Raw genomic sequence first — 13,879 nt, 5'->3', positions numbered from 1 at the left:
TAGAGGCCAAGTTCACTATATGTATTTACTAAGCTGTAAAAACAGTCAATTAAGCATTCACTTTCTAAGGTCGAATTATGAGAATAGCTCATAATTTACAGCTTCTTTTCACCCATAAGGGTTTGTATGTAATCAGTTTCTAAAAGAGCTTTAGGTAATATCTGTAGCTAAGTAAACAAGTGATTTGTGTCATATGACAATGAACTTAAGTAAATGCAATCAGAAAGTAGGCAATATACTTTGCTTTATTTCTTCACCACTATGCTTCACCATGGACAACTTCACTAACACCCAGTAACCAGCTATCTTACAAGTTATAAAAGGAATAAGAGAAATGTAGACGGGCCAGTGAAAATCCAACCCTACAATTGAAAAAAAAAAAAAACCACATGCTTAACTGAAGTGGGCCAATAGCATTCACCTGCCCAAATAACAGGACAGCGTTTCAATTTAATAGCCTAGAAGCCACTTACATTTCTCACTCATGCTAGCAAATTTGCCCAAATCAACAGTATCGTGTTACTTCCAAATGACAGGTATATAAGACACAGTTCAGCTCATCTTCTCATTTCCTTAAGTAAAATTTAGCAAAAGCATAAAGAAAAATGTTGCATGCCAATTTTCTCAGTACTGCAGCACTTGTTCCTCTATTTCTCTATTCTTATTAAAAACCAAACAAAATCCTACTTACAGATTTTTAAGACTTTCTGCCCTCTTTTAATAGTTAAGCCAATAGCATGCATTTGTTTTGGACACAAAGCTCAGATTAGTCACTCAGAGACAGAAAAAGAAATCAGTTTGTCTCTATAATTATCTAGAAAATACTGTAAACATAAAGTTAATTGCTATAATTTAGAGGCAGTGAATTAAAATAAGGCAATTTAAAATTTGAGTGTCTACCAAAATAGTGGTTAGAATAGGGAAGAAAGTAGTGTGAGCTCTTCAATTTAAATATTAAGTTGTCCGAGTAAGATTTCTATTATTTACAATCTGAACGGATATTCAATATTATTCATACAAATATAAAACAAATACATATTGTCTTAAGCAAACCTGATACGTGGAAATTAAGATTTACTAAAAACAAAAGACTGTAATCACTGGTGATATTTACTAATTTTGTAAAAGAAATAACTTTGAAAAGTTTCACCATAGACACATATACAGTGGAATATGATTCAGCCTTAAAAGGGAAGGAATCCTGTCACATGCTACAACATGGATAAAGCTGGAAGAATAAGTTAACACTAAAAACTGTTATAAAGTCTGTAAAATCCTATTACATTCTCATAAATCATGGTGACGCTTTTCCTATTAACCTTCAATATTTGAGTCACAGAATATGACCAAATCTAACAAAGAAACATTAAGAGCTACACTGAGTCAGAATATAAGGCTCTTTTCTATTACTATTTATTTTCATCAAATTTTACTTCCAAAATACTTACTTCAATGGAGCTGGCTATATTCAAACATTCCTCCATTCCAGGAATATCCAACTGAATTATTCGAAAATCTTTACATTTTATGATGATGGTACCCAGTGGTCCCACAAATCTATAAAAAATTATAAATTATACTTAGGAATATATACATTTCTAACCATAAGCATATGATTATTTCTTTGAAAAGAGAATGTAGTTATAGTCACCATCTATATTCATCTTTCTTCTCCCCAATTAATCTGATTAAGAAAGAGTAAAGCCTGTATCATAAAAATGTGAGCCATAAGTTATTTAAAATACATGTATTTAAAATTTGTTCAAATATATAAAGTAATTCACACTAGGCTAATTAATTCATTTAACAAAGATTATTTGAGGCCTTACTCAAAGAATAGCAAAAAAAGACCTGTAATCAATGTGTTAAGTGTTTAGAGATATTTCTGAAGTATAGGAAAACAGTTCATTTGAGAGTTTACTTACTACCAAGTTTGCAGCAGTTTATTTTAAATGTAAGTATCTTTTTTAAGTCTTTAAAAACTATTAACTTGCAATATCTATTCTACATCTATCAATGCCATAGCTAATCATAAATTTCATGAGTTAGTTTACAAATTTTGTACAAATTTAGCCTTAGTTGGGATTTTTTTAAATAAAAGCCATTATTATTGTAATAGTGGTTTATAACTTCATTTTTTGTTTTCTACATGATTTAACAGACCAATACATTTAAGAAAAAATTATTAGTGTAAAATCTAATATTATTGTATTACCGTAACTTTGGTTTGGAACTCTAAATTTTGTTTTCTACATAATTTAAGAGATTAATGCATTACAAGAATAATTAGTTTATGTTTTGGGGCACACACTATGTAATGATGGGACTTTGTGACATGAACAATGGAAAGGGTTCGGGATGGAGCTATGAAGGAGCAGAGGTTGTATGTTATTGAAGTTAAGTTAGAACTTTAGGATGTTAAATGTAATCCCCATTGTAATGACACAGACAACAACTATAGAATATACCCAAAAGTAAATGAGAAAGGAATTTAAACATTTCACAACAGAAAAATCAACTATATACTAAAGAAGACAGTAATTCAGGAAATGAGGGACAAAAAAGCTGTAAGGCATTCAGAAAACAAATAACAATAATAGAAGTCCCTTCTTATCAATACAGTAAGTCCTCATGTATTTCACTGATAGGTTTGTGATTTTAAGTGAAATGACGTGCAATGAAACCAACCGTACCACAGGCTAATTGATATAAACAAGAGTTAAGTTCCTAAGGCATCTAATCGATGTTATAACAAAACTTTGTGACACAAAATGATGTCATTTGAGGACCTGCTGTTAAGTACTTTAAATGTAAATGGATTAAACTCTACAATCAAAAGACAGAGATTGGCAGAATGGATATAAACACATGACCCAGCTATATGCCATCTTACAAGAGACTCAGTTGAGATTCAAAGACACAAAAAGAGTGAAAGTGAAAGGCCAGAAAAAGACACTCCATGCGAATAGTAATTAAAAGACAGCGGAGGAAGCTACACTAATTTCAGAGGAAATAGACTTTAAATCAACAATGGTTGTGAGACAAATAAAGACATTATATATTAAAAGGTTCAACACAGCAAGAAGATATAACAGTTATGAACATTTACACACCTAATGACAATCAAAATATATGAAGCAAAAACTAACTGAGTTGAAGGGAGAAACAGTTTTTACAATAATAGCTGGTGACTTTAATACCACACTCATGATAATGGGTAGAACAACTAGACAGAAGTAAGGAAACAGAGGCCTTAAACATCACCACATGAAATACAAAGCCATACACATGCTACCCAGCAACAGAATACACATTTCTTCTCAAGTGCACATGGGACATTTTCTAGGACAGACCATATATTAGGCCTCAAATCAAGTCTCAATGGACTTAAAAAGATAGATGTACAAGATATAGGCATATCTTGGAGATATTGTGGGTTCGGTTCCAAATCACTGTAATAAGGCAAGTATTTCAATAGAGCAAGTCGTAATTTGGTATAGGGTCTTGCCTTTAATTTGCAACAACTGTAAAGTGCATTAAAATGAGGTTTGACCATATGGGATGAAGTTAGAAATCAAGAAAAGGAAAACAGGAAAATTCACAAAATTGTGAAAATTAAACAAACATTTTTAACAAACCAATGGATCAAAGAAGAAATCACAAGTGAAATTAGAAAACACTTAGACACAAAACAAAAAACAGCATTATAAAACTGAAAGGATGCAGTGAAAGCTGTATATATTATATGTACGTATATATAAAACCACCTGATAAATGATAAATCAGTCAAAGATGGGTTGTTAGATGATGGTTTAGGTAAGCACACTTGCTACATGGAAAAAAACAAAGTTGGATTCTTATAACACTTAAAACAAAGGTAGAAGCCAAAGAAATTAAATACCTAAAAATGAAAGGAAATGTAAGAGAATATTCAGTGACCTTGAGATAAGGAAAGTCTTCTTAAATAAGGCTTAAAAAACACAAGATGTAAAGTTAAAAAAACCCTGAATTTTGCATTAAAATTAAGGACTTCTATTTAACAAAGGACATCACAGGGAAGTTAACAATAGATGAGAGAAGTGAAGACATTTAAAATGTCAAAGTGAAGAATTAATATCTAAAGAGTATACAAGGAGCTGAAATAAATCAATATGAGAACGACAACGAACCCAGTTTTTAAAGGTGGGCCAAGGAAATTCATAAGCCATTCACAGAAAGGAAAAAACTTTTTAAATGAATTGCTAACAAGTGTATAAAGAAATACACTCATCAGTAATTAGAGAAATACGAATTAAAATAAAGAGATACTACTTCACAATCATCAGACTGGCAAAAATTAGGAAGATAATCATATCGAATGTTGGTGAGAATGTGGTGGAAACAGGGACCATGGTGGGAGGGCAAAGTAGACGAGCCTACTTTCTGGCTCAATACCATCCTCAGCACAATGCTGGAGAAACTCTTGCAAAAGACTATAGTGGGACCCAAATGAATAAGTTTATTAGAGCTGTTTATGAGACAGGGAGTCGGAGTTATCAAAGGGTCAGATAAGGAAAATGTAGACAATTTGGATTTCTATGCCGCAGTCAGAAGCAGTGTAAAGAGATGTGCATACAGCAATGTAAAGAGATCTTAAGAGGACTGAGTTAAAATGCTGAGAAACAGAACATGATCTACAACATAATCCTACTCAGGTAAATTAAACATATATATATATATGTATATATATCTCCCTATAAAACATATAGATATATATGTATATATATCTTCAAGGACAAACAGCAATACTTAACAGTTAACTATAAGGATTGAGGATGAGGTGGAAAATTGGAGTGAAAATTAGGGCTGAAGAATAAAATAAAAAATGGAAAAAACCTTGTAATGAATCGATTATGGAAATGATGAGTCATCAACTGAATAGGAATAACTCAAATTTCTATATCTCAGATCCATAAAAAAAAAAAAGTATAATTGTAAACCTGTGTACAACTTGGTCTGCTGAAAGGATCAAATAAAATATGTATGCAGTGTACATGAAAGTATTTTATAAGCTTGTAAAGCATCATTCCAATCTAAGTTACTACTAGATATGAGAGGGATTGTTTTCCTCTTGTGTGATAGAAGTGATGTTCACAGAGGTTAAGCAGCTTTCCAAGGGCACCCATCTAGTAAGAGGCAGAATTGAGGGAGTCATCCTTAATACTGCTCTTCCTCTCACACCGTTTACAATTCACCACCAAGGCATGGCAGCTCAAGCTTCTAAAGAACATCTCAAATCCGACTGCTTCTGACCATACTACTTAATACTGCTTCCGCTCTAAAATCACCATCACCGGAACTAGTCAATAGTCTCCTCCTAACTGGGTGCGCTGCTTCCACTCACACCCCTTGTTCTGCCGGCGGCCAGAATGTCTATCTACTGTTACTGTCTTGCTTTCGACTCTTCGAGGGCTTCACATGAAAACCATGACAATGGCATATAAGGCCCTACACGATCTGGCCCCTATGTATCCCTTCCAGCAAGTTTCTGCTGTCCGCCTAGTCTCTACCTCTTGCTCACTGCCCTCTAGCCACACTGGCCTCTTTGTTCTTCCTTGTACATGCCAGGCATGTTTATGTTTCAGGTGTCCGTATTCACTGTTCCCAGGCTGAAATGCTCTTTCTTCTGATATCCACATGCTAGCTTCCTCCCTTTATTCGGATGCCATTCATTCGAATGTCACTTGTCTTCTCTGAAATTCTAATTTCATTGGCATTCTCTATCGTTCCATTTTCCATCATTTTCCTTTCTGGCACTTATTACCTGACATTGGTATATATTTATTTGTTGATTTATCTGAGTGTCCATCTCTTCCTCTAGTACATGAGGTCCTCATCCATCTCAGTCACCACTGCATCTGCAGAGCCCCAACAGTGTTCAGTACATAGAAGACACATGGAAGTAAATATTTCTTGAAAGCAACAATTAAACAACCTCTGACCTGACCCCTAACTCATGTTCTTTCCATTACATCATGCTGTTTCCCAGGACAAAGATAAATGTGTGTACAGTTTGTCATTTATCCCCTAACAGATTAACATGGGTCTTATACACTTCTTTAAGCCATATCAGGCCCAGCAAGTAGTAAATGCTAAGTAAATATGGTGAAATGAAAGAGAGAAAAAGCAACCATAAAAAGAGGTAAATAAGAAAAAAAAGAGTTGATGGCATGGAGAAACTCTAATTTGTATTCTGTGGCACCACTGATCATTCAGTGGTCAATCTTTTTATTTTTTATGTGTCTATCAGCCCAAGCCACAGTTAGGAGTTCTGAAAGATCAAAATTAACCAAATGTGAGTCCTGGCTTCAAGAAGCTAACATACATGTAACTATCCAAATACAAATTTTAGTGCACACTTATGAAAGAGCTATAGGATATCAGTGAAAGGAATTACATCTAGATGTGGGATTAACAGAATAATCTGTGAAAGAGGTGACAGTTGAAATAATTAAACTTAATATTGATAGACTGGTAACAGTTGGATGATAGTCTATAAATTCCTAAAAGAATTATATTTTATTCATCTTGGTATTCTTAATGCCTTACAAATTATGTGTAACATAACGACATTTAATAAATGTTTGAGTAACTTGGGAGGAGCAAGGCATTCCAGGCAAAAGGAAGAATATCAGCATAATACAGACATGAAGGAATGTAGGACATGGATAAGCACAAATATAAGTGAGAACTGGCTACTAAAAAATGTTCATCAAAGTGAATGGCAAGAACTAAGGTGAGAAAAATAGGTTAGGGTCAGAACATGGAGTGCCATGAATGAAAGACTAAGGGGTTTAGACTTGATTGTGCAGGCAAAGAGAGACCCCTGAAAATAAACATTTTCAGGTGATCGATCTGGGGAATCTATTGAGAGCCCTCTGAAAAAAATAAATAAATCGATTACCACTTCACCGATACTGTTTCACATTCAACCATTAGAAATTACTTTCTTTTAAGGTGTAATCTTAAAAGAATCTTCTTAATATCCGAATTTTCTTAAGAGGTAATAGAAAAAGCTATCGTCATACATTTATACTTTAGTGTAAACTGAATAATCAATTTACATGCTCCTGGCTAGAGTAAGTGTGCAGCCACTAAGGAAATAAGAATTTTGACTGCAGATGGAAGTATAACTTTTTTGACTTTCAGACACTACTTTGGAAAGACAAAATCTGGGGTGCAAAATAAGAGGTTAATTAACACCTTTGCTTAAGCACCAACTCTCTGCCCGTTCCAAAGGCTTCAGAACTGAGTAAAGAGAAATGAAAGACTATAATCTCCCAGAATGGGAAGTATTAAATGGATAGCCCGGAATGTAAGAAGAAGAAATATGATCAACTGCACATTTTTGAGGGGAAAAAAGGTTTTGTGGAATTTAGACACTATCTACTGAGTTCTTCTGAGTTTTCCTCAGAAGTGGAAGACTTTACCTAAATCACATTCAATCACAACTTCATGACTGTGATGGACAATTAATCTGATGGTGCAAGAAGAAATTTTTAAAAGAAAACATTGAAAATCCATCCAAGTAGTGTTATGTACCAAAAAGACAATCAGGAAAACCATGTGATAACCCTGGGAATTCCATCCAGATTTAATGGAAAACAGGTATCTCATTTGGATAGTTTTCTGCTTTCTAAAACGATCTAGGCCAGAGAGGGCTCATTTTGCTGGCTGGTTAGGCGACAGGACACGAAGAAAACACTGGGGCGCATTTCCTCGGACGTCCACCTAAGGATCCCAGGTTCCTTGCGGAATAGGGCAGTGGGATAGGCACTCACCGCTTGTCGATGGCGTCGATGTTTGAATGGAGGAGCCACAACTCCTCCGTGTTGTCTTGACGGGAGGACAAGATCAGGTGGTGGCCAGTCAAACACAAGGTCCCCTCAACGGCTGGATAGAAAGGACGGTGCAGCACCACATTGTCCACCCGTGGGGTCTTAATCAGCTCCGCAAACTCCATGTTCCCCAGCGGCCGGAGCAAGGGAGTTCCCAGTCCGGGAGTTGGAAAGCAGTTACACCGCCGCAGGGCTGAATAAGAGAATGACCCGGCGCTGGGCTGGCCAGAGGGGCGGGGTCTGGGGCGGGGAGGCCGGGCCCCGCCCCAGGTTGGGGTAGGCTAGGCGAGGCCTGTGGCCAGTGTCACTGGCTGCGGGAAGACCGGAACTCGGCCAGGCCAGGACGTTTCTCTTTCACCTCTGGGTAGCCCCAGGACCAGGACTCGGCCAGAGAGAACACTCTGAGAAAAGGCCCAGCAGCCGCCGCCGCAACTTGGGGACCCGGCCTCGGATGGGCAGGCTGAGAGGAGAAGGAGAAGGCCGCTTTAGGGCCAGTTTCCAAGTCCGAGCCGCTAGGAACTCCTGGCGGAAGTAGTTGTTCGTAGCTGAAGCCTAGAGCAACTCCGGGCGGAAGCGGCGTAGCCTGAAACTCGGAAGACACGAAATCAGAGCCGGAAGTTGGTCCCTTCTAGGTCCGAGAGAATGCCTCCGGAAACACAGCTAGAGTCGAAGTTTTGTGTTCCTACCAGGGAAAGGCTCTTTTTACCTTCATACCAGAGCTGTACCCCCAGTACCCTTCAAATATTCTGTGTCAGAAGAGGCCAGGGAAGATGGGACGATGAGAAGAGGTCCCTGACCTGCCTCACTCCAAGGCTCTTCAGAGCGGGGGCTGCTTTAAATTATGGCGATTTTCATCCATTTGCCGTGAAGAAAATGCAAGTGTGGAATTGAATCAGTGTTCGTGACCCTGGAGAAGACGCCAGGTGTAGGAGCGGGACGCTTCAGACTCCCAGAGTGCTGCGCCATGGTGCTGTGACCCTGAACAAGAAAAGCATCAAAACACCTATGAGAGGGACCTAAGTAGAAATACATACAATACATAGAAGAGAAAGTCATTAATCCTATCCTGTGAGGAAGCTCAAGTGACTTGCTAACACACGGTTAATCTGTAGCAGAAACTGGACTTCAATGTACATCTACGAAACCCAAGGCGTTTGGGCTTTTGGCCACCACCACACTGCTTCCCCATTAAATACCCAACTGAACTACTGTCAAACACCTAGATTATGCCAGAAATTTAGTCAAATAATTTTTTCTTGCTTGCCCCCCACACCCTTCAAACAGGAATATTTATTCTAAAATAGAGAATTAGAAGGGGAATACGCGAGAACTGAGTCCTGATCTACTGCCACTTCATTAACTTTTGAAGTCCTCACCATCTAGTACAGCTAGTTGGCTAAGTTTGCAAAGCAAAAACAAAAGTAAGTTCCCTCAAATCTCGTCGGATTACCCAACAAGTATATTTCTGCTTCTGTCCTTGCTCTTCCTAAAATGTTCCCTTCTTAGAAGAACAGCTCCTAATGTCGTTACCGCTAAGAGTCCAGTTTTATTTTGTCTGCAAAAGAAAGACTGGAACCAAAAGAGAAGGGAGAGTAAGGGGAAATGACTTATAAAGTTATTTTTTTTAATTGGAATTTGTGTTGTCTTTTCCACTATGTCGTTCATTATGACAATTACCAATTATGGAAGGAAGAATTTATTCAAGAATGAAGAAACAGGGAAAGTTTTATGAAGAAGGTATCATTTGAAAGGAAGACCTTGAAGGATAAGTAAGATACCCTGAATGGAATATAACCAAAATAGATGTCCAGTTTAATGATGTCTTCTAGAGGTAAGAAAAAATTCTTCAGAAGTTTCTTTACTTCCTTCTTGGGGGGAGGGGAGAAGCCTAAAAATGTCATCATGTCATTAAATTTAAAAATGTTTAATATTACATAAAGGCATATACTCTTTTTGCTTATTAGAACCGTCAACATCTTGCTTGATTGTTATAACAAAGTACCGGAAACTCTTAGACAGTTACATCTACTCCGGTTGAAGCCTAAAGCATAGAAAGCCCCTGAGATCTGAAGAAAACATTCAATAGTAAAGAATAGAAGTGGTGGGGGCACAATATGTAACTTACTACGTGAACAGTAGATGGCAGTAGAGTTTGTTAGTAATGGGATAGGCCTCCATTCTATTAAAAATAATTCAACAAAACTGTATTCAGACAGATTATACAAACTGTCTGGATATAAGGATCTCAGAGAATTCTGATAAACCAAAAGCCATGATGGCATTTATAGTGCATATAAAACACTACACCTTACAGATGTTATTATAGTTATCATGTATGAGATAATAAGTGGTATCGATATGTAATCGTCTAGATGTTATTCTATCAAACAGTCAACTCTTTGTATTAAGTGCCTTCTTGGTCATCAGCATCATAGGGAATGGGAAAAATAGATTTGACATGGCCTTGCTCTCAGAGCGATAGCCAGTTTAGGAGGGCCAACACAACCCACACAACTAATGAACAAAATAAGAGAGTAAGTACTAAATTTGGATGTACAGATTTACTTTCCTGGTTTTGTGCTTCTCTACTAGGCCTTGAGTAGTTAGTAGAAGGTGAAGCAGTCTTCAGTAGTTTGAAGAAAGCAGGTCAGCGATTGCCAAAAGTAGCAAGAGCATCTAAGGTGAAGACCCTGCCTATGTGTGCCATTGAAGAGCAGCTATTCTCCATGTACTTTGTTATTATATGTTGATTGTAGGCAGCTGAAAGGAACCTGATAACCTAATGCCTTGTCTTTCTTGTGGTCTCGATCCCTTTTTTCCTCCAAGCAAATCAGTCACCAAATTGTTGATCATACCTCCTAATAGCGCTTGAATTCCCCCATTTCTCTCCATCCCCAAGGCCACCTAATTCAGGCCACCATTATTTCTCACTTACTGTTCCTTAACAGGAAAAGCCTCTCAGTTGGTCTCCTTTCTTCTAGTGGGGTTCCCCTCCAACCCATTTTTCCACTTGGCAGCTAAAGCTCTCTTTGCTGTTCTAAATTTCTTGTTTATTTTCTTAAACTTTAAGTCCCTTTGTGGTTTAGCCCTTTAGTCAGTGGACAGCATCACAGATCTCATCTCTCCTACTCTCTCTCCACCCAGCACAACAGCCCTCAACCCTCATTTTTTGCAATTTTGATGCTGTCTATCCTTAAATAGCTCACAGTTGCCTCTTGAGATTTTTGTACCCAGTTAGAACCTTGCTACTAAGTGGAAGTATGGAACCGGTACCAGCATCATCAACATTCCTTGGGAACTTTGTTAGAAATGTTCTGCTCCAGAGCCTACTGAACAGAATATGCACTTTAACAAGATTCCTAGATGATTTTTATGCACCTGTAAGTTTGAGAAAACACTTATAAATAACATGGGTGTTCTTTCTGTCTGGTATATATTCACCTCACTCACAGTACCTTATCCCTTGACCTGCTAATTCTGTCATTCTTCAAATCTCATCTCAGATGTCACTGCCTCTAGGAAGGCTTCCCTGATTTCCCCACAAAACTATGGCCTCAACATTATATAGGATCCACAGAACCATGTATTAATAATAATAGTTCATATTTTTGAGTGTTTACTCTGTGTTCCAGACATTGTGATAAATGCTTTACATGTATCAGCTCATGTAGTGCTTCCACAGTTCTTTGAAGTTGGTTATTATTCCCCTTTTACCTGTGAGGAAATGAGGCACAGTGATCTTAACTTTCCTAAGGTCAGACAGCAATAAATGGTGTAATTAGGATTCAGACTTAAGCAGTCAGGAACAGACTCTATGCTCTTTACCACCATGCTACATCGCCACCCATGAGACCTGAGCCCACTTTAGTTACTCTCTCTGATTTTTACTTCTTAATAAACTTTATCGAAATTGACTTCTTATGTCTCCATGCATTCCACTATATTGTAATCTCCTGGAGAGCAAGGACCATTTCTTGACTGCAGTATGCCCAGCATCTAGCCTAGCACCAATACGCAATAGCCAGTCAATGTATATTTGTTGACTAGATATCCTGTATTTTACTTAACATATTCCACCCCGGCCTCTCCTCTCCTCTATCCAATCTGAATGACTTCAGGTATTATTGCAGCACTTTGGTGAGAGTGAAAGGAAGGTGATGTCATACTGTTCCCACCTTGCAAATGAGGAAAATAAATCAGGTGAATTAACTTGTCAGCAATGATGATATTGATAATCTCTTATTTTTGGTCACTGTTTTACAATTCACAAAATGTTTTCAAATATACTATCACATATGGCTCTCTCAATGACCTGGTGAAGTAGATATGGGAGGTACTGTTTGTAGTTCAGAGAGGAAGAACTGAGGCTCAAAGGATGGCGATGTCCTTTCAATGACAAAACCAATCAGTGAGGCAGAAACCCACAGGCACCTCTTCTGCATCAGGGGCTCTCGCCATCACACTAATTTAAATTGGACTGATTTTGCACTGATTTTGTCTGTGAGTGTTCTGAACTGTGAATGTTGGGCGAAGACAGCCATTCGTAAGCAAAGGAGGACTAAGGTTTCATTGCACACGGTAACAAAGGGGAAGCACTGGGGACAATGATATGATCAGTGGGTCTGTGTCCAGATACTATATTCTGATAGCCGCATTCCCTGTCCCTGCTTCCAGTTTCTCAGTCACTGAGCCACTTCATTCTTTGAAACCAATCAGGAGAACAGACACCTAGCGCTTTAGAATAAATTTGAAAACTGGAAGGAAGAGGGACTGCCGATAGTGCACATAAAATAAATCAGCTCAAACATGATTGCTCAAAACAATGTTCAGCAGTTGGTAGCTAGAGCTGGAATAGTGTGTGTGTGTGTGTGTGTGTGTGTGTGTGTGTGTGTGTGTGTGTGTGGAGCGGGGGTTAGCAGCCGGAGGCTGCCCAAGCACCTTTTTCTGTCTCAGGGTCTCTCCCCATGGTTCCTTGGGGATTAATTTGGTATTCCTATTAGTATAGTGGCCTCAGGGCAGTTGGATTGCATACCTGACAGCTGAAGTTGTCACAAGTAAGTATTCCCAAGAGCAAAGCAGAAGCTGTATCAACTTTTATGACCTAGACTTGGATGTTACATAATGTCACTTCCACTGCACTCTATTGATCTTAAACAGTTACAAAAACCCACACAGTTTCAAGAGGAGAGAACATAAGTCTCATCTCTCAATAGGAGCAGTATCAAAGAATGTATACCACAGGGATGCAGTAGATAGTGGGAAACATATATATATGAACTCAACTTCCCATGTACACACTGACAGCTGAAAAGAGGAATAAAGAGAATATTCAAAAAGTCAGCACACTCTTTTTGGCAAAGGGCTTTTCTGCTCATAGCCATAACAAAATGAATTAAGAATATGCAATTACATTTAATTAGATATAATTAAAATAAAAAGACACATCTAAAATAAAGACATAAGTAAGAAGTAGAAAATTTTACTAGGTGGGAATGTCAACGATGCTAATCCAGTGATTACTGTTGGAGTTTATCTTATTGTCACTGAACCTAAATTAGTTTTGGTGTCCAATAAAGTCGGGAGCAGCCGCCAGTCTGCTTTTAGTTACACCTCCCTAACTTTCCATTTTTTCTTTCCCTGCACTCTTTAGGGGAAGCTGTATATATAATTTTAAATGTGACATATAGTTTAGTTTTCAGTTCTTTAGTTTGCGTATCAGACTATGACACCTGTTCCAATTTCCCCTCCTATGTCTCTCCTTGCTTTTCTTCCTTTGGCTTTCTTCCACTGTTCTTCCTCTCTCACCTTCTGCTTTTCTCTCTCCCATCTTCTTTTTTTCTTCTCTCAGTGACGACTCATTTAAGAGGACAGATCTACAAGTATCACCCCCCAGAATGAGGAAATAGGGAGGAGGAATGGCAAGGGGCCTGTCCAGCATCAGAGAAGTGAAAAATTTGAAAGCCTTGGTAAATGCCATTAGACTAATTGTGTCTGTGAGCTGG

General features: G+C 37.9%; 1 protein-coding gene and 1 long non-coding RNA gene across 2 annotated transcripts in view; one reads left to right on the top strand and one right to left on the bottom strand.

Annotated features, from left to right (window-relative positions):
* Positions 1 to 8,184, bottom strand: part of MTMR9 (myotubularin related protein 9) — a 31,770-nt gene extending 23,586 nt beyond the window's left edge. Inside the window, exons 1-2 of the mRNA XM_016160913.2 lie at positions 7,821 to 8,184; positions 1,449 to 1,557 (exon numbers count right to left, since the gene is read on the bottom strand). Coding sequence (XP_016016399.1) covers positions 1,449 to 1,557; positions 7,821 to 8,002 — 291 coding nt within the window. The 5' untranslated portion in view covers positions 8,003 to 8,184. The remainder of the gene's footprint in view (positions 1 to 1,448; positions 1,558 to 7,820) is intronic.
* Positions 8,185 to 8,427: 243 nt separating this feature from the next.
* LOC118612432 lies at positions 8,428 to 11,791 on the top strand. The gene is made up of 2 exons (XR_004954882.1): positions 8,428 to 9,708; positions 10,470 to 11,791. It is a non-coding gene; the product is annotated as an uncharacterized LOC118612432 (long non-coding RNA).
* The last annotated feature ends 2,088 nt before the right edge of the window (positions 11,792 to 13,879 follow it).

Source organism: Rousettus aegyptiacus, unplaced genomic scaffold, assembly GCF_014176215.1.
Source record: "Rousettus aegyptiacus isolate mRouAeg1 unplaced genomic scaffold, mRouAeg1.p scaffold_m13_p_16, whole genome shotgun sequence".
Taxonomy (NCBI): domain Eukaryota; kingdom Metazoa; phylum Chordata; class Mammalia; order Chiroptera; family Pteropodidae; genus Rousettus; species Rousettus aegyptiacus.
This window is presented reverse-complemented; position numbering and strand designations above follow the sequence as displayed.